Here is a 21,648-nt window from a genome sequence, read left to right on the forward strand (position 1 = left end):
TCAGTACAGTTCATTCACCCAACGGATTTATTCTCTCAAACAGAATTTTTGCATTTTTGTCTCCACGTTCCTCCACTGTGTATTTGTCTGCATGTACCTGGGATGTGTGTTAGTGCAGCGTTAGTTAGTGTCCAGTGTGAGTGGAAGCGGCGTGTCGCTTCATGTCCGGACCCATGAGTCTGCCTCGAGGCAGCAAGTCATCCACGTGAGGGGTCTCAACTTGCCTCCACCTCTGACTCCACGAATGTCACTTAACCTCCACTTTTTGTACAGTTTCAAGTAAGCTGAGAATTCGTCACCAGCCTCGGTGGAGTGATGAATGTAAATGAGCCGTACAATGTGAGCGAACAGGTTCACTGGCTGACTGGTTAAAGATTAATAACAGGCAGAGAGGAAGAATGTGAAACAATGAGTTCACCACTAGCGAGTGGGTCTCTGTGCGTGTGTGTTTACAGAGCAGTATTACAGCGGCAGGGATCACACACACACACACACACACACACACACACACACACACCCTACCCCCTTAAGGAAAGAGAGGTGGGGAGACTGTGGGAGGAGGGCAGAGAGAGATAACAGATCTGAGGGAGGAAGGGAGAGGTGGGAGTGTGAATTCAGCAGCAGGCGGACCAGCTCACCTCCACTACAAAGACTTCCTCACCCGGACACACAAGCAGGTAGACTTCAATTCTTCAGCTGGTGTGTAGATGAACCTCCAGCACCTGGGAAATGGTGGGACTCTCATCCACTGCTGTTGAGGGTGAGTGCTGACAGATACTAGCATTTATATTTTGCCACATATAAAAGCAGAAGTATCTAAAGCTAAAGATGTTTTTTTTATTGTAAAACTGTTCTGAAGGTTTGACAATAAAGATACAATGGTGTGTTAAGCATCAGGCCAGCAGTAATGTTGCTCAGTCAGCACTGAAACATTTGTAAAACCTCCAGAGAGTCTGAGGAATGCCAAGTCTTCCTCAATTAGCAGGAATGTTTTTCTGCAACAATACTGTGCACAGAGTCACTGCTGAAATGTCACTTTCAACACTGTGTGTGTGTGTGTGTGTGTGTGTGTGTGTGTGTGTGTGTGTGTTTTGCGAAAGACTTAGCAGCTCGGGTGAAAACTTGTAACAACAGGGGGGAAGGAACTACTCATTGTGGTCACACTATTCTTTATATCAGGGTTTCTTGGACAAGTTAGCACAGGTGCTCAATTTGCTGGCATGATGCCACTCCTCCTCCTCCTCCTCCTCCTCCTTCTCCTCCTCCTCCTCCCACTCCTCCCCCCTCCTCTCTATCCCTTCCAGAGTTTGTACAAAACGCTGGGTCATCAAAGTCTTTCGTAAACGTCAGAGTCTGCACGAACGACCCTGCACACGCATCCTCGCACTTTGCAGCCTCTGGCACTATTACCAAGGTGAGGAATGTGTGTCGACTTTAACAGCGATTGTCAAAAGAGTGTGAAGAGGTAAATGTTTGACTATGCTCAAAGTCTTGAATAGCGTCCACATTCCTGCAGGCATGGTACACTGCCTGCACCCATCGTTTTTCTGTTGGCGCACCTTCTCATTTTGAGGTGAACCCCCACCCCCTGGACGTTTTCTTTGGCTTAAGATTCCTGTGCTAATCACACTGTAGATCAAACTGCCTCTCGTCGCTGCAAATACTTCAAACTCACTTTGGTCTGACTTTAATTAAACCCCAGCCAACGCAGCATTATCAGGTTTTGCGTAGTTTCCCTTTGAGTGCAGGGATCAAAATGGACTTTATCTGGGTTTTGAGCGACATCAAAGACACACAAACACAGCCGACCTGTGAGCAGATGCAGATTTAAGGGATCATTTGGTGTCTCAGATGTGTGGGAAACCACGTGAGACTAGGCTGGGGGCCGAAGGGTGGTCTTATCGTACGTTCCACTTGCAGTCCAAACCAGAATTTGAGGCTTTGTATGAGCTGCGGACAAGAAGTTACCAAATGGAACGCCCTCCGACCCAGGGACATCGGTCCAACACAGAGGACTTGAGTTCAGAATCCAAGATGGCAGCGTGTGTTGTTTTTACTGGTGTTGCATCACTGTGGTCTTTTGTGTCCATTTCAGTGACTTACACATGTTGTCAGTAGATTGTTGTTGTTGTAGTTCTACGTGCAATAATACTGAACATTTTTCTTCGTCGTTGTGCAAGAACGGCTTTTTCCCCTATCTACTATTTTGTGATGGAACTGAAACTTGGTTTTCACCTGGGAATTACCGCCCAGTGAATTTCATCCTTGGAATGCACCATCATGTTCCTCATGTTAGGCACAGAGGACACATGGCTGTGACCATCAACTCAACCTTCAACTGTTCTGTTGTATTTGAATGCCAGTGTGTGTTTCAGTTGTCTATGCAGCGACTGACTCATCGCTGTGGATACGGTTTGGTCTCACACAAAGGTTAGGGGAAGCCCAGTTGCACACTAGAGCCAGGATCTAAACAGCTGGAACCTCTGGCAGGGAGACAACATTCACCAGGCCAAGAGCTCTCACACCAGAGTTTCCTCTCCTTCCGTATTTCCCCCCGTGTGCATCGGATCGTATCGAGGAGAATAGGCCATTCCAATTCGAATGTTTCTCATGCTTGCTGCTCACTGAATGGATCAGCGGGAATGTTTTTATTACAATGGCAGGAAATCACGCTAGTAAAGAAGACAAAGTGGTTAAACAAACACGGGTGAATACACACAGACTGTAGCTGCATTTCTGTAGCGTTTTTGAGCCCATAGGAAGACCCACCTCAGGAAAGTATGTCTGTCTTAAAGGAGTGGGAGCAGCATCCGCGCCCTGTCAAATGTAGAACACTGATGAACACCAGATTCATTTCCAGCTCCTGGAGACTGAACTTGTCACTGGTGCTTAGAACAAACGTGCTGTGTCAGTCATTGATCATTAAAGACTTTGACACTCAGCCAAACAGGTACGCTGAACTGCTGTTGACACACCTTGCACTTAAGCAGTGCTCCTGTGGTTTTACAATTTTTGTGCTTCTACGCATGTGTGTGTATTTGTGTTTGTTTAGTCTAACAGGTCTTGTTACCATATGCCTGCCCAGCGAACAAAGACTTCTGGCTCAGCAACTGTCCTGCGCCTGACCCCAGCGACAAGCACAGTTCAGCGATTCCGATGTGCTTGGACTGTGAAAATGGTGTCTGTGTGGGTGTCTGTGTGTGTGTGTGGTTGTTTGGGAGACAGACAAGTGCGCCAGTCGTGACTCAGTCAGTTTCACCGGAGGATTTGCAGATTATAAAGGTAGAGGAATGTGCACAGTAAGAGCCAGTAAAAAGACAGAACGGGAAACGTGAGTGGCTAATTTTGTGCCATTAAATCAGATAAAGTTGAATTCAAACACACATGCCAGCAGGTTGTCCTCCAGCTGTGGGAGAGGGAGGTTTATTTAAGTTGTCAGAAATCAGGGAGTGGACCAGTCCCTCAAATCAAGATAAGACGTGACAATTCCAGCACTCATCAAAGTGTCACAGGACCTGGAGCGCCTTGTGACAAGTGTGTGCATGTGTTTCACATGGTGAGCCCTTGAACCTCCATCTCCCATTAGATAAAGATCACTTACACTTACTGGTGTCAGAATGTCATGTTTCTGACAGCTGACTCGCCGGTTCTCTTTCGCCATCATATTATGTCCAGTTTGCAAACATGTCCCGCTCCTCTCGTCTGCTCTTGATTAGTCTGGCTGCTAACGGAGAGAGAGAGGAAGGAGACGGTGTCATGAGTTGTCAGGTGGATATTCTCTGACTGTGAAGCTGAAGTGAAAGAGAACATAGCTTCAGGAGATGCTGACATCCATCGGGGGTTTGTTTAGACGTCGCACTGTGACCTTTGCTCCCCTTGACAAATAACTAAATCTTGACCTTTGCCACCTGCCGCCCACTGATTTAGCGATGGAGGTTTTGGTGAGTGAGCTGGGTGTGCTGCTGGAGATGCTGGATCAGGAGAACCTGAGCTTGTCCACCCAGGAGAAGAAGACCTCTGTCTGGAACCTTCTGCAGCAGATTCAGCCATCAGGTCAGAGCTGCATGTCGCTGCTCTGCTGTAAACAGTGTGAAGATTACTTTGAAATCAATTCGATCCCTTTATTTTTATGTCATAAGTTGTCATAAGTGCCTTTTTTCCAGTTTCAGGAACAGATCTCATCTACATGAACTCAGCTGTGTACAGAAATGGCACCAGCTTTGTTGAGTCCCTCTTTGAGACATTTGGTGAGTTGGAAGAAGAACGAATGTGTAAAAATGAACCCATTACACATATAAATCCAACATGACAGTTACACGGTTGTAGGTTTTGAATATACAGCAGATTTTTGTAATTGGAACCCAGTCTAATTCAGTGTTATCATGGCTGTTGGCCACACAGACACAGTGTTTGCTCAGTATGTGTGTTGTCATCTGTACCGTAGACTGCCAGCTCGGGGACCTGAAGGACGTCACAGATGATCCGAAACAAGACAAGGACCCAGAAACCGACGACACAGAACAGGCAAGTGGCCAAAGTCCCTGTGCAGTGAAATAAGCGCTTGACTGTTAAACAGTGATGTTACATTCCAAATGTATGTGAACGGAAAGAAAACGGTATTTTCCCTCTTTTGGGGGGGGTTTCCATGCACACATGCTCTGTGTGTGTGTTGAAAGAATCAAGAATAAGTTTCCCGTCCTGAGCCAAGTGTCTGAGTTTATGGAGATCAGTTGGAGGGGTCTGCTCGCTATCTCTTTGATGAAGGAGGCCTTTCGCCCTGGAAAAACAGAAATCCTTCACCGCTGCGGAGGGAATGTGAGATATATGTGTGTCACCCTTCATAGAGCTGCGGCGGCTCCCAGGCTCTGCACTCGGCCGACCCTCCTCCCCCTCTGCCCACAACGCCTCCTCCAGAGGAGTACTATGAGGAGGCAGTGCCACTCAGTCCTGGCAAGCTCCCGGAATACATCATCACAAGAGGTATGAGTCTTCCTGCTTCTATAGTTGCTTTTCTAATTCTTACTACAAAGTACGAAAACCTGCATGAAGGAACATGAGGAGTACTCATCGTTCTTTCATTCAGTGCGACGCAGTCCCCCCAACTCTATAGAGGACGGTTATGAAGACACTGAAAACAACTACCCAACTACCTGCATCAACTCACACCGCAAGAACTCCTGTAAGCCCAGACCGCCACCCTCCAGTGCACACTGAGAGAAAGCAGCAGTGTGTTTCATGCACTCTGCCTCTGTGCTCCCAGACAACGACTCCGATGCTCTGAGCAGTTCCTACGAGTCTTACGAGGAGGACGAGGAGGACAGGAGCCCCGGTGGCCGACTCATGCATCAGTGGCCCTCAGAGGAGAGCTCAATGCCTCCTGCCAGAGACTGTCGCATCTGCGCCTTCCTGCTGCGCAAGAAACGCTTTGGCCAGTGGGCCAAACAGCTCACTGTCATACGAGAGAACAGACTGCAGGTGAGAAAACATAGAGGTACGTTCCCCTACCATCGATTGTCCGTTTGCGTTCCACTTTCTTGCGCCAGTTTCTAGTAAATCAACTTCCCATTGACAACAAATAAAACATTCTGTTCACTGAAATGAACATAAACTTAATGTAAACGTAGAACAGTGTGGAAAAAGTACTGATAGCTCATACTTAGCACTTCATTTGGAACTTTGGGCTCCATGTCAGATATCCTTGTTGTATGCTCCTGTGATCGACAGTGTTACAAGAGTTCTAAGGACACGTGTCCCTATGTGGACCTGCTGCTGCCCCAGTGCACTGTGGTCTACACTCCTAAAGACAGCAAGAGGAAACACCATGAGCTGCGGTTCACTTTACCCAACGGAGACCCTCTGGTGCTGGCTGTGCAAAGCAAGGAGCAGGCGCACCGGTGGCTCAGGGTAACCTGTGTTTGAAACGATACACACATGGGATTCAGTGGAGATTGACCCAATAAATCTCCCCCCAGGTCATCAGAGAGGTGAGCGGTCAAAGCGCAGGGCCTGAGGAATCTGCGTCTCCCGTCATTCCGAGAAAAACTGAACTAGACAAGGTGAGAGGAGGTTGTTTTTAGCACAGCAGAGGTGAAGAAAAGTCAAGCAGTAAAGCAGCAATTGTGTTGTCACCGTCAATGCTCTAGACAATTTCTGGGCTTTTACTTGGCACACATTCGTACCTGCAGAACAAAGGGTTCTGTAATTGGGTGTTAAGGCAGTGATGATAGTGGTGGCAGTGAGTCTGGAACGCGCTGGAACAGGCACTTACCAACCTGCTGGGACATAAACCTGCACGAATGAAGCAAAGGAGACGGAAATAACACTCATTTATTCTTGGTTATGACTTCAGTCGGTATAAATCCACCTAAAGTATTTATAACCTGAGCTCATCCTCAGAGGCTGTCGGCGGAGAGGAGCACGTCAGATTCAGACAGTGTCGGCGTGTCAATGGCGGAGAACAGCAGAGACAATGGTGAGACGCCTTGGTTAAGAGGCTTGATATTGGCTTTTTTTCTTTTTGTCTTTATTATTGTTTTCCTATATGGCTGTTATTTTATGTTATGTTATGTTCTATATCTTTTTAATTTTAATTTAATTTATTCTTCTGTCCAGCACTTTTGTCCACTTTGGTAGTCTTATTCAAATAAAGTTAGAATTGGATAGGATATTATATCATATTTATGGCCATCAGCAGTGCTGGAAGTGACTTGGTTATTCCCTGTGGTTCCAGTCGTGGTGCTACATTGTCTGATCTAACTCACAGAGGAAAGTAAATGAGTGGTGATGTTGATAAATGTCTTTATTTTTGATGCAGGGAAGGTGAAACGTGGGGCTTTTGCTGCAGGTCGGAAAATCACACGAATCATCAGCTTCAAGAAGAAACCTCCCCGGTCAGCCTGCAGTGACCCCCGACAAGGTCAGACCCCACTCCGCTGTCCGTTCACCAGGTCTGCCCTCCAGTAGGCATCACTTTGTGGACCCTCCCCACACAGGCTACCTGTCAGTGCTCGTCTGCCAGGTGTGGCAGGAGCAGTGGTGCTGTGTGTGCAGAGGCGTCCTGCACTTCTACCATGAGCGAGGAGACCTTCGGATTTCTCTGCCGTCTCTTCCTCTCCACGGCTGTGAGGTGATTCCAGGGCTGGGACCGAAACATCCCTTTGCCCTGCGGGTCCTACGGGCCAGCACAACAGTGGCTTCTCTGGAGGTTTGTTTCACCTGAACGCTAACGGACATCAAGCATCTTCTAGCTAATCATCCTGTACCCAAGATAATGAAATATAAACACAGGGTGTGTTTCCAGGCAGCCAGTTCTGAGGAGCTGGGGAAATGGCTTGGCATCCTCTTGGCAGAAGCCGGGTCTGCGACCGACCCTGAGTCACTGCACTACGACTATGTTGACGTGGAAACCATCGCCAATATCCGTGATGCTGCACGTCATTCTTTCCTGTGAGCTAGACTCTGACGAGAGTGTATGTGTGTGGAAGGAAGGCCACTGCTGTTTCGACCTCATGTACACACCGTTCCTCTCTGTCTGTGGTGGTAGATGGGCGACATCCTCCTGCACGGACTGCAGAACATATGACGAGGTCCCGAATGAAGACATGCAGGTAGGACACACACATTTACAACAAGTCTGAAGTGTCTCACCTCATCTCATCAACGCGATAGTGGTAAATTAATGATGAAGTAACATAACATTAAACAAAAAAACCCTACAAACAGTAACACCAGAGAAAAGTCTCAAACTGGGTCAAGTGATAAAAGAGATGAGTTTTGAAAGTGGACAGTGAAGGGGGGCGTCTAGTGTGTGTGTGTGTGTGTGTGTGTGTGTGTGTGTGTGTGTGTGTGTGTGTGTGTGTGTGTGTGCGCGCGCGCAGCGTCTCTCAACATTCGGATGTTTTTTTAGAGGCAAGTGGGCACGGGGAGAGGAAAAAGTCATGAAAGCGGTGACAGGAAGGCAAAGGTTCCTGACAGTTTTACAGCCTGTAGAGTTTTTAACCTGCTGACATGCACGTAAACCTCCACACGCCAACAGCTGCAGACACACACAGCGATGTCACACCTAGAAATCAAACCATCCTTTCACGTCTTGACCTCAGTATACAAACGTTGCTATTCTTTTAGCCATCATCCTTCTTGACCTCCCCCAATCTCCTCACTCATCCCTCTATCCCTCTGCTCCTCTCAGCCAGCAGACAACCGCAGGCTGCACTCTGGGAATCAAGGGAAACTGCGCTCAAGTTTTTCCAGCAGTGACTCAAACAAAACCAAACCATTAGTCTCCCTCAAACGAGCCGGCTCCAGTAAGTGACTCCTGTCCTTACCTGCACATGTCAGTCACCGGTCACACAGCAATCAGAGATTCCAGACCTCTGCTTTCTTCACGGTTACCGATCACCTGGCACTAATGAAAATAAAATATGAGCTATCTGCTCAATTTCCATCCTTAATCTCCTCATTCTCTGCTTCCATTTGCTCCTCTGCGCCTCTGTCAGCTGGCCTCAGTCACAGAAGAAAACGATTTTTGGGGAAATTGATATTGGTGGGGTCGTCCCTGCTCCGCTCTGTTTCACAGGCCCTCGCCAACCACATCAAAGCATGAGCGCTCTGCGGGGTGGAGAGCTCCAGCATGTAACCTGAGATTTAGTGGAGACACACATTAGAGCCACTGTGTCCTCCTGACCTCTTACTCTTGATGTGTGTGTGTTTCTTTCATCATGAGATATGGGAAAAATGAACCCACAAATCTAGGCCATCATTGTACTTGATTAATACTCTCTTTTATTATTATTTATTATGGGTTTTGCGTCACCTGTTCAACATGATGATTGTTGAAGCAGATTGGCCTGAGATGTTCTGTTTCCTTCCCATGACCCCTGATTATTTGACATTTGGTCTTCACCCAGACGCCAACCAGTACGGCAGGTACGGGAAAACCCGAGCAGAGGAGGACGCCAAGCGTTACATGAAGGAGAAAGAGGAGCTAGAGCGAGAGAGGGACAGGATTCGCAACACGCTGGTGACTCTCCGGCAGCAGAAGAGAGAGCTGAAGGACGAGCAGAAGACAGCTACCGGTGAGACAAGATGCACAGAAACATTCAGGCTGATATATTAATACCCAGGTTCTATCCAGGAACACCAGGAAAAGTCATTGGGTTTTTAAATGTTTAAAACAATAGTTTACAGGCCTGAAGCTTTTGGAAATACCAATAGGAAAAAATCTGAATAATTTATTAAATACCTGTTTATTTTGTATAAAAACTCACATCATTTCATTAAATATAAAAAACAAAAATAAATGTCAAACAAATGTTTGACAAACATTTGCATGTTAATTAGTAAAATGTTCATGACCGTGTGACATGTTGTGTATCCGGTCCTGCAGCCTGACCTCCATTACTGACTATCATGTGGGAACGCAGTCTGCCTGCAGGCAGAAATAAAACATCCACTGCTTATTATTAGTGTTATTAAAATCAACAACTCAGCAATTAAAATTCCTCCATCTAATTCATTTCCTCCTGTTCCATACAGTATTCTATGTTCAGAAGAGCAAGAACTCAGATCATTTTGAATCATAGACATAGCAATGTAAATGTACCCCAACATAAGTACTGCCACCAAATGTTTATACTGAAGTAATCAGAAATGGAAGGATCATATACATGTTGTCGTACTTTTACATCCACAATACACAGTTTCAACCGTGTTTTCAACCTGAAAGGTATCTATGATTGTAAATGTACTGCTGTAAAAATTGGTGTAAAGCTAAAAATTGTAGTAGTATTGAGAAAGTAAGAAACTATATAAGGTGCAAGGTCTTTATTGTCACAAAAGTATACAACGTAACTTAGTTTGAAAGTTGCGCTGTATGAAGAGAGATTGGTCATTTTGATGAATCTGTAAATCTGTTTCACCTTTGGGACTGTGTCTAATGCAGTTTTGCTCTCTGTGTTTCATGCATCTGGAGCAGAGAAGAGGAAGCCGCTCCTCGACAAGCGCGTGTCCCAGCTGGAGGAAGCGTGTCGGGCTCAGGAGGCAGAACGAGTGGACCTGGAACTCCGACTGACCCAGGTCAAAGAAAACCTGAAGAAGAGCGAGGCAGGCGGAGCGCTGGGTGCTCCTGCAGAGGCGTTACCACCTGTGAAGGTACTTCAGCTGCTCTGAAGAAACTCACTTGCTCAGCTGCCCGCACACACTGAGTATTTGTACATGTGTAGGGTCCCAGGAAAAAGACACAGAATATCTACAGTGAGACGATACCCGTGAACTGTGCCTCCGAGATGCGTCGGCGACCTCCATCTGTGTACGCATCAACCACAGGAACAGTCATGCAGAAGGCAAAGGTATCTCTCTCTCTCACACACACACACACACACACACACTTCCTGGTCACTTCCTCTGCTGGCCATTTTATTTCTGTCAGCTCCACAGGGAGTTAATGGAATCTCATCAGTGTGTCACAGTTTGTTACAAGCACATTTATGAGACTCTGTGAAGTCACTTTTAACATTTAAAATGAATTTATCTCCTGATGTGACTGCAGTTCCTCCTCATGTTATCATCTGGTGTAGGGAAAGTAGTAGGTTACAATTATTTAGAAAGTAACAGTATTGTAACGATTTCAATGACTTAATCAAAGTCATTTCACTTTTTGTAAATGTTGAATAAATGTTCTCAACTGTTTCAAATGTTGAGATGTGTCAGTGTTTCAACTTCCAGCAGCACCAACACTATCAAACTGCGTTAAAACCACAAAACACATTCACTCATTCACACACTAAATCAAGACCCAAAAAAAAAAACATGCAGAACTTATTTAGTGATTTAACTAAAATTTTAACCATAAGTTAACCATAAGTAACTGTAATACCATGACAGTTATGTCCAGGTATTACAATTCTGATTTTGTATTTATTACTATTGTATTTCTCTTGATTTTGTAATTAAATTAGTAACTTGTTCCACTGTCACACACTTTTTTTACAGGAATGGGAGTCAAAGAAAGGAACCTAAAAGCAGCAGCATGGAAAGAACTGGAGAACAAATAAAAATGTGATGATATCAGGATGTACCTGTTCTGAGGACCATGACCCCGAGCAGAGACATCGCTCAGATAATTGTAGTTAATGAAAACAGCCACTGGGTGGAAGTGCATCTTAAGTATTTGATCTTCTCTTCTCAGCGGAGAGAAAGTGGAGGGAAGCAGCAACTTCTTCAAGTGTTTCACTGTTTTAAATAACTCGGGAAATGAGAATACTGAGGAAGCGAGAAAGAAAGATTGGTAGTAAAGTGCAGGGTAAACGGCCACTGTGGACAGGAAGCAGACTGTTGGCCCCAGATGAAATGTTGAATTGTGTTGAAAGTCATTCATAAAAGAGTTTTAAGCCGTTTCCGATATTTTTCTACCAGTGACACTGTCTATGTGTTCCTGCAGCGCTCACTGTGGTTAGCTTCCCCTTAAACCCAACGCTGCGCTGTTCCTGCTGTTTTCTCTCTTCATTCACTTGTAACACGATGATAGGCTGACTGACAGTAAATGTCCGTTATGTGTCCGGCCTTTGCACTTTACTTGTACCTGGATGAGCAGGGAAATCCTTTTATTTTTTAAGCCGTGAATTGTCTTTAGAAGCCGAATATCTGACTGTGACAGTTGTTAGATGATCCCTTGACTCACATTGAAACCACACTCTTCCTGTGTATGTAATTAAATATAATTGTTGTTCCGAATCAAGCTGCTTTTTCCCCCTTCACTTTGCTGCAGACAACCAGCTGCTCCCATCCTCTTCCCTGAAGGTAACAGCAAACAGGATTTCATTTATTTGCAGATATGAACACTCAAAGCAAAGATCTTTATTACATCTGATAATTATGACTCAACTCAGCCTGTGTTTCCAGGTAAACAACACGTCAGTGTGTCATAAAAACGTGCAGCACCTTCTCCACCATTACAAACAGCCCAGTGGTGTGACTGTTTGTATGGAGAACACACTTTTGCGAATGTTATCAAAAGCTGTGATGTATGGTTGGTTTATGGACAGAACAGAAGTCACTTTGGACAAAAACTAAGACTAACAGCACTTTTTAGATAGAGGCATGTTTCCTCTGTGCAGATATGCATCTACATGATTTCACTGTGATTAACAATGTTTATGACTAGTTTCTTCCAGTGACAACAGAAATATCTATTTCAGACATTTTAAGCTCCACAAAAACGTTTGGTAGCAGTGTTTGTTGTTTATGTCCAGCAAACTTTCACAGGAAAGGTCAAATGAATGAGCAAAAAACATGTTTGTGACTGCAGGGGGAGCTTTGATATTTTGTCATGGTGATAATGTCATCATGTGACCTTGTAAATAAGACTTGGCTGCAGCCTGTGAAAATGCGTAGATCGCTTCAAGTCCATGTTTTAGGAAATGTGACATACAGGTGAGATGAAATATTGACACTTCATCCAGTAGTGTCATACAGCTCTGTCGCCTTGACGACCAGATGTGGATGCATTGATACTAAAAGTGACAGATGATTGAAAACCAGTATGATGTGGAATCAATATTTTTCACTTACAGTGATCGAAACATGTCTTCACTTTAGTCTGAGGCTTCTGTCTGCTCTCTTACTGTCTTTCTATCTGTGTTTGTGATATCTGTGTTTGTGTGTGTTTTTATTGTACCGGGAGATGCGCTTCAGCGCCACACATGCTTTGACATTATTGCAGTTGATATCACCCATTCAATTGGGAATGATCATTTTGGAATTTTCACAAAAATTATATATAAACATGTGTGTGTAGATTATTCGTAGGGCCGCTTTCATCTGCACAATACCATTAAAAGGCTGTTGTGCTGCTGTAGAACCGCTATGGATCATTTTCAACTGCTCTGCAGTAACACATGTTGTTGTAACAAACTGCAGCTTCAGCAATGTGAATGTTCCACTTTGCGATTTTGATAAACGTTTGTACAGCCGGGCTTGGTGCACCTCAGCTTTTAAACCATGGTAATTGTCATGTCTTGTCAACATTCTGCATTATTCCCTTGTGAATTCTGTTGTATTGTGAAAGGGACACCCTTTCACTGTAATTTTGCTTGAGTTCCAGCGTTTTTAACGTTCAGTGTTTTCCAGTGTTTGACTCTCTGCTTGAACACATATTGATTGATAGATTAAACAAAATGCTGCTGCAGGGGGAGAACACACATAAACATATGGCCACGATCAACAGCTGAAGCAGTGTGGTTGGTTCAGTGTGACAGGAGCAGAGAGGGAACTGTCTACTGTTTGTCGGTGATGAATCCTGCATTTCTCTCAAAAGTCAAACCTTTCCTTCACTTGCCTATCGATTATCTTCCATTATTTGCCATTGGTGGGACACGGGATAAGAGGGCACTCGTGTGCATGTGAAGTTGTCCCATAGCACATGTAGAGTCTCGCTCACTTGGACGTGATACTAACGGAAAAGTCCATGAAACAGTCAGAAATATGCACAAAAGATGTGAACAAACTGTAATTTAAATTAATTTCATGTCACCTGAGAAAATAGCTACTTTAAAGCATCACTCTTGAGTGTGTTAATGTGTTTTTTATTATTATTTGTATATGAAATGTGATTCACAAACACTATTGATTTTCTTCCAAACACCAGTATGATCCCAGTCAGCAGTTTATTTTTTTCAGTTTCACATGCTGTGAATTTACAGAAAATATTCCTGTACGGACAATGTATGAAACGAGAAAAGCACATCAGCCACATAATGAGCCGCATTTCTGTGCACGGCGAGTTGGATGCAGTTCAGTTTGTTTGTTTGGGGCTCGTTTGTTGCTACCATCTATTCTCGAACGACCAATGCAGTGTGATACAAAGATGGCATCTATTTCCATTGTGGTGGTAAGAAGATGCAGATATAAAAAGGCTTCCACTGAAACATCCTGTATGTTTCATGTGGTCACTTCAGATCCCAGCAGTGGTGCTGCACCTCAGAGAGGAGGCAGAGCATCTTTAGGGTGCTGAAATTACCCAGGCGGCAACTCAGATGCAGCGCTCAGAGAAAGAGATAGTAGAGCCAGTAGAGGATATTGACAAACAGGAAAGCCATGGGGAAAACGGTGCGGGCGTGACGATCAATGTTGTGTGGATTTTCCACGATGAAGATGGACACCGCCCTACGTGATGCATCCGTCACCAATGAAAGGTTACAGCCTTGTCCTCGCATCTTCTCTTTTGACCCCATCACCGTTCTTTTTCTCGCTGTTGACCGGCTGCTGTGCAGGCACCTCCACGGTGGAGTCCACCTCCACAGACTCGTTTGTTTGAGTGGAGCTGACGACAGGGATGGAGCCATTTCCACTGGACTCTTTTAGCTCTTTGATAAGATCCTTAAAGACAAATTATTTGCTATAGTGCTTAAATCCACCTCAGATTGCATTTATTGTCTGAAAGGCATGTAAAGTTCCTGCTCACCCGTTGTAGATCTTCTGTGGTTTGGTGCTGCATGGTGTAGAAGTGTGCGCAGGCGTATTCCAGCAGCGCTCCAAAGATGAAGGTGAAGCAGATTCCCAGGTACACATCTATGGCCTTGATGAAGCAGTTGGCATTCGGCAGGGAGGTGCGAGCACCCATCATCAGCGTGGTCATCGTCAGGACGGTCGTCACTCCTAACAAACACTCAGATCATATCTTCAGCAACCACCTTAATATGTCGCCAACATCCTCTTGATTGTGTTCCGCTGCCCTCTGACCGACCACCAGCTCTGAACTGAACCATGGTGAGCTCAGTATGAGCACATATAAGGATCAAACTCTTAATAAGGACAAAAATTGGGTGAAGATACAAAGAAAATGGAGTTGAAAGGTAAGTAACTCTAGTAACAGTATTATTACAGAACATAGGTGGTGTGACATGGTATTTTCTGAACTTAACTGGTCAGATAACATTGATTCCAATACTGACAAATTAGTATTAGCTAGTTATTAAATTAGTCAATATAATGTGTTTCACTAAGGTTGAAGGAGGGCTGAAGATACTTCCAGTCATCGTTATCAAGGTCCTTGACACCTCCTGGTTTGTTAGTGGTCCTCGTTGTAACCACAGACGTTCAAGAACAGTGTATGTGACAGCACACCCCAATACAAGACACAAAAACGTGTGCCGTCAGATAGATTGGAAAAGATGTGTTCAAGGAGGTTGTTCACGTCAAAGACGAGATTGTCCCTCTACAGAGGAATGAAGACTGCAACACCACTTATCCTCCACATACAGTGATTTCCTTTTATCCTGGCCCAGGAGATTCACGCACCTCAGGTGACCCTGGCAACCCTCTAATAATCAGTATAACCACCAGGAGCACAAGCTAACCAAGTGGTATCAGGACCTTGATAAAAACCCTGCAGAGGTTAAATATCTACGGCTCCTTCATGTCAGAGAGTATCTACAACCACGCTCAGGTAATTTCACCACCATTCGATACAGAGACGGACCTGACAGCGATTCTGTTTCAGTCAAATCCAATAACTTGACAGAACATGTGAACGGTAGAGCAAGGTCTGCTACAAACCAATGCAGGTTCTTGCTGGCACAGAGGACTGGCTGATCCAGAACGAGACCCAGGAGAGAACCACCAGAAGGATGGAGGGAACGTATGTCTCCAATATGAAGAACAACACATTTCTTCGCAGTGCAAAATGCAGCACCAGTTTGGGGTACTGACCTGTAGTAGAACACCAAAGTCACATCTTCAAACAGATTGGATTTCACGTTTCACTTGAATGTGAGAAGTATTCCTACCGGTCTCATACACAGCCTCCGACACAGATGTGTAGTAGCTCTCTACACTGTACTGAGCCAGTCTCAGAGTGTTCAGACCTTTCACCGAATCGTTCCCTCTGGTCCAGTAAAACACCACATCCTGCAGGTTGTAGCCCCCTGATCACACCAGAAGCACACAAACAACCGGCTTAGCTTTATTACTCAGAGCCCAGTGCAACATTTTCTGCTCAGTGTAATACTTACAACACTGATGATGATGATGATGATGATGAATGATGGGGATAATGACTTGTTTTGTCCAGCTACACACTGAGGTGGGTGGATGGAAGGTGGATGGAAGGTGGATGGAGGGTGGACGTCACTGGTACTCACAGCTCTCCAGCTGCAGGGTGCACACCTGTCTGTCCATGGGGTATTTGGTCAGGTCCATATTGCAGGCGATCGTAGCCGTGATGCTGTTGTGCAATTATAAGCATGATCATAATTAAGGTGAAAGAAACCGGGTTAGTGCTTTGATGTATTACAATGAATAATTTATCAGTCCTCAACACCTCTGATGACTGTGAGAACGGTCGTATGTGCCTGCTGTTTTACTCTACTAACAAGACGTATGAAAGTTTCATGAGCAAAAAGTAAACAGGCCATCATGATATGTTGATATAAAAACAGACACTTGATGTTGGAACAAATGAATAGCTGCACCATGTACACTTGTGCATGTGGTTCCTCCAGCTCACACAACCACTTGGTCCGTTTCTTCGTCCTTAACTGTAAAATAGGACCCGGAGCACCAGCACCACACAAAGCACCACATGTGTAGTTTTGTCTCAATGCATTGTGGGTTAAGAGTAAAGGGTTAAGGTTAAGGATTAAGGTTAGAGTTCCACATTAATAACAGAGAACCTGTACAATTACTTCCGACAAAACATAACCAAACAAATGGCTGTTTGGTCACATCCAACGCATCCAACACATCAGATTGCAGCCGTTCAATCGACCAGTAGAGGGCGCTTAATATAACAAGGAATCAGATCTGCTGTAAGCAACGAGATCAATAGGGCCGTTGGAACCTGTTGTTTCATCCATAAGTAACATAATGACCAGATACTGTATATTTATCTTGTTATGTATTTCTTTATTTCAGTCAATGAGTACACGTTTGCTAACAACTAAAAGTTATAATCAGGGAGACATTTCATCACGTGGGTCTGCGTTCTGCTTTTTGAGTGTGTGCTGAAGTGACACTTCTTCACTAACACAAAGTGAATGGTGTGAGGAGCGGCAGAGATCCGAAGCCCTCAAGCGACGATACATAATTAGGAAGAAAATGAGTTGTTTGTAAAGACATTTTTCCTCCCTCATTCAACCCTGACTATTGACTTTCCTAATCCTCCTCATAATCCTCAACCAAAATCCTCGAACCTCCTCACACGTCATCTGTCAGTTAAACTGGATGCTACAGCTGTCGTAGGAAACATACCGAAGTGCGTAGAGAACAGTTCCATTGCTGAAGATGCGTATGAGGCGGTTTTCCACTGTGACATCATGCAGGAAGGAACGCTTGGAGTCGGGGATGAAGGTGTCAGGGATCCAAAGCAGTGACACCAGACGTCCATCCACACTCACACTGTCATTTCCTGGGAACACCAAGCGGGAATCCCGCCACCGCTGACGCAGGAAGATGGTGGCAGTGTAGTCCTGAAATGAGAAAGCCCTTCCGTTTATCCAGCTTTCCATCAGTCACCTGCTCCACACTGATCTAAAGGTAATAGGACAAGTGCTCTACCATATTGATTTCAGAGATGGCGTCGATGCTCGCGATATCCAGACTCATTCCGATTTCCACAGGACCTTCTGGGGAAGAGAAAACGTACCAGGCCTCAATTACATGAGAGGACACTCGCTGACATTTGAAATGAAACTATCTCATCCAGTCTTCTCTCCTACCATTGAAATTGGGTCTGAGGTAGCGGTTATAGCCTTTCATTAGCTTCTGAATTGTTGGCTGAAGCTGGGAGTCGTTCCACTCTCCCCAGTGATTGTTTGGAAACAGAAAGGCTCTGAGTGAACCACAGGAATGAGAGACAATTTAAAACATTAAAGATGGGAAGTAGGAGGGAAAAGCTGCCAGATCGATGCATGATATGGCATGTGCCCTTTGACCCTCACCGCTGTGTGAAGGTCAGCCAGAGCAGCATGCTCAGGTGGGCAGACATGGCCGATCAGCAGGTGGGGGGGTCAGCGGCTGCAGATGAAAACATAGACGTGTGTCCGTCAGTCACGTTTCAGAAAGTTACAGCAGGGACAACACTGGTTTTGAGGGTGAAGATGGATTCAGCAGCTGACAGAGAAGAAAAGGAGACTCGGGGCGCTCGGGGAGCAATGTGAGGTGCTGCAGACTTATTAAACTTGTATTGATCCTCACCTTTATGCCCCACGAATATCTTATTAGCTCATCCATTTCACATGCACACACACAGTCTGACAGGGGAAAAAACTGATAAAGGCTCTGTCAGCCTAAAGACCCATTAATATTAAAATGTGTGTTCCTGCTCCTACGTGTTTCCAAAGTGTTGCACAGCCCGCCACATGCTGATTTATGAGGCGCTGGCCTCATGGTTTATTCACAAAGACTGTCAGATAACTGACTTAAGTCGTCAAGGAAATCCTCATTGTGGAGTTCTTAACGTTTCCCTCTCTGACCGTCAGTAATCGACTTCAGGAACCCACTCTGATTACACACTTTCAATGCAGCATTGTGCTGCAGAGGCACTAACAGTCTTGTGATTACACATTCATCATGTATTTATTTTCACTTTCATATTATTTTCATCTTCATACATGATGATGCATTGATTTCCACTATTTATTGACCCACTTGAGTGAAACAGCTCATTTCTGTCATTAATCATTTAATTCCTGCAAACAAATGTGTTTTTCATTCATGCCAGTCGTCTGCAGCCTACAAGCTCACGTCTCTTTCATTTTCCGTGTTGCTTCCTTTCCTTAATCCTCTTTGAGTCCACTTTTCGTCTTCTCGCTTGGAGCCACATATTGACCTGTGGACTTCATAAGTTCATAACCTCTTGAATAATTTTTCCTACATGTAAGCATTTTGTTTTTTTCACTTACCTATTTCAGGATGAAGACACTTGTGGATTTTTCTCTCTTCTCTTCTCTCCACTTGCTCCTGTGTTTTCTCTTGCAGTCTTCTCTCTCTTTGTTTGTTGCAGATGTTCCCTGCTGGTGTTTATGATCGCATCCAAGTGTTTACTCAGTCCACTCAGTGAATCACTGCAGTTTGATCCGTGTGTTCAGGCTTGTGCTGGTTCTTTCACTGCGTCTCCCAACAGAGCCCTTGTGAAGCCCCCTCCTTCTTCACAATTCTCTCTCTTTATGTTAATGCCTCTCTCACTCTCTCAAACACACACACACACACACACACACCCTCAACTGCGTCACCTCTCTGCTCTTTCACTGCCCCCTCACTTCAAAACCGCATCGCTCACACACACACACACACACACACACACACACACACACACACACACACACCCCTCCATACTGTACGTATCCAGTTAGATTCCCACATTCTCCCCCTCCTATACTCTGTAGTTTCACATGATCCTATATCCTCCCTCATCCCTTTGGATACACAATGGCGCTGCAGCCTCTTGTCTTCCACTCCCTGCCGCCACTGTTCTTCATGCTCCTCACTTTTAACCCTGCATCAGTGTCATCTTGTGAATTAGTTTCCTCTGAGCTCTGTCTACCAGTTCAAGGCTGTCATTTGTGATAAAAGTGCAATTTCAACCCATTTTCCTTATCTTTCTCATGAATGTTCATGCCTTTCTCTGCTGCTGCTCATTGGGAATGAAGCAGCTGTGGTCCATATTTGTGCAATTGCTGATAGCCATCCCTGGAAATAACCGAGAGCACAGTTGTAGTACTGGTAATGACGATAGCTGAATGCTGGGATTGCGAGGATCCATACAGTGTAACGCAGAGCTCAGCACAAATGGTCAGTCAACACTTCTGACAGTGTGATTAATCTCTATTAGCTCTCTGTTGGCCTCCAGCTAAGTAACTTAAATTGCATTGCCTGACCTCTGGGAGCTCACTAATCAGTGCTCCAGCTTGTGTGAAAAACCTCAGAGGACGATCAAATGAGATTCCTGATGTTGTTATCTGGTCAGAAGGAATCAGCCGTGCTGCGACTTCTGAAGTGGCTCTTGCATCCATTACATGCAAATCTCTTGTCTCCGGCTGCAGAATGAACACCGGGTGAAGCATAGGGCTCACACTGCTTGACAGTGAACAAGACTAATACGGACATTTGTCAACCACCTGAGGGAGAATGTCAGGGTTTGTATGTTTGTGAGCTAATGAATAATCAGAGTCCGAGGAGAGTGAGACAGGTCAGCATGATGTTGGATTCTCTTCCCGAATCATATGTCCTTGACTGGTTCTACTTGGTGTTCCTTTGTGTTTTTTTCACTGTCTGCGACAATCAGTTGTGTCTTAACTCAGCTGGCAAAGCACATGTCAGTTTTGTTCTTGTTGCTCACAGATGTAACACATCACAAGATAACATGGAAATTCAAACCGAATATGTAAATTTGCACAAAACAGCAAGTTTCAGCAAGAATTGCATCCAGACTGCAAAGTGCCATGAGCATCTGGGTGCAGTGAAAGCAGTTGTTGAGCCCAGCCAGACCTCCCTCATGTTCCTGGAGGTTTGTTGAGGTTCAAAGCCCCCTGTCCCTGACTGACTATTGACAACACAACTATTATACTCACAGGTGATGAAAACAGCTCCAACTCAACATGGATGCCTTTAACACCACAAATGTCTGCAAGTAGTTTATACTTGCTTGTTTATACATGTTTCATGGTGCAACATGATACTGCAAATAACTCGAGAGGAGGAGCGAGGTTAGGAGTCAGTTTGGGAGTGAGGTGAGGAGTAAGGAGAGAAGTGAGGTTAGGAAGAGTGAGGTGAGGAGGAGTGAGGTTAGAGGTCAGGTTGGGATTGAGGTTAAGAGGATTGAGGTTAAGAGTGAGGAGAGAGGTTTATACTATTGTAAATATGTATGTGATGCTAAACTATCAACAAAGACTGGTTTGTTCTTTCTTTTGCCCACTCTCTCCCCTATATTGTGGTCATGTGTCAACTCACCTAACCTACCCCCACCCACCCACACACACACACACACACCACACACATGCACACTGGACACAGTCTCTATGGTCAGGAACACTTAATGTTGCACTTGCTTGTTTATCATCAATCCCCTGATGTGGAGCCCAACCCCCCAACACACCACACACCCACACTTTCTATCAGTACAAATAAATGAATTGTTATGTCACCATATTTCATAGAATGCCCTCGTCCAGCGGAAAATAGCAACGTTCCTGTGCATTGGCCCGGTGATTTGCTGTCATGTGACAAATGGAAATGTCACAGCGCTGTCTGCCCCATGACTGCAGACGGAGATAAATCTCTCTTAAACAACCGTGACGGCTGCCGTGTCCATGTGGAACACGAACGGATTCATGTGGCACTCCGGCTGCTCACTGGTTGCGTCCGCCGTCAGCCTGCTGACCTCCTCCCTAAAACATGTCAACTTCAGATGTGTTTTTATGGCCTTTTATCATTCATACCACAGAAATGGAACTTTCCAATCTGGGCTCTTTGTTTCCCGGGAGATCCAAAAACTCTGGTGGCTTGTGCTCAAGGTGTTTACCCTAGGCGCCCATGTTTGCTTGAATTTCTGTGTCCTTTATCATCTTCCAAACAGTCCACATTTGAGTAGGCTGCGTTGAGCTCACAGACTTCTATCCGATTCGTCCCACATGCAGCAGTCGGAGAACCAGTTAT

At 45.0% G+C, this 21,648-nt stretch overlaps 2 protein-coding genes across 2 annotated transcripts; one reads left to right on the plus strand and one right to left on the minus strand.

Annotated features, from left to right (window-relative positions):
- The first annotated feature begins 729 nt into the window (after positions 1–729).
- Positions 730–11,016, plus strand: AFAP1L1 (actin filament associated protein 1 like 1). Its single transcript, XM_078624163.1, has 19 exons — positions 730–760; positions 3,928–4,053; positions 4,164–4,247; positions 4,445–4,524; positions 4,863–4,980; positions 5,084–5,179; positions 5,261–5,475; positions 5,725–5,904; positions 5,973–6,056; positions 6,397–6,472; positions 6,815–6,901; positions 6,948–7,204; positions 7,301–7,446; positions 7,544–7,607; positions 8,189–8,303; positions 8,907–9,074; positions 9,974–10,143; positions 10,221–10,346; positions 10,990–11,016. Exons 1-19 carry the CDS (start codon positions 730–732, stop codon positions 11,014–11,016), a joined length of 2,250 nt encoding a protein of 749 aa, XP_078480289.1.
- Positions 11,017–14,039: 3,023 nt separating this feature from the next.
- Positions 14,040–17,980, minus strand: LOC144741655 (gamma-aminobutyric acid receptor subunit pi-like). Its single transcript, XM_078624161.1, has 9 exons — positions 17,934–17,980; positions 17,712–17,824; positions 17,551–17,618; positions 17,245–17,462; positions 16,137–16,219; positions 15,783–15,920; positions 15,553–15,705; positions 14,459–14,652; positions 14,040–14,210 (listed from the first exon to the last, which is right to left on the minus strand). The coding sequence occupies exons 1-9, from the start codon at positions 17,978–17,980 to the stop codon at positions 14,040–14,042; spliced, it is 1,185 nt and encodes a 394-aa protein (XP_078480287.1).
- Between the last annotated feature and the right edge of the window lie 3,668 nt (positions 17,981–21,648).

Source organism: Lampetra planeri, unplaced genomic scaffold (genome assembly GCF_965212315.1).
Source record: "Lampetra planeri unplaced genomic scaffold, kcLamPlan1.2.h2 scaffold_641, whole genome shotgun sequence".
Taxonomy (NCBI): domain Eukaryota; kingdom Metazoa; phylum Chordata; class Hyperoartia; order Petromyzontiformes; family Petromyzontidae; genus Lampetra; species Lampetra planeri.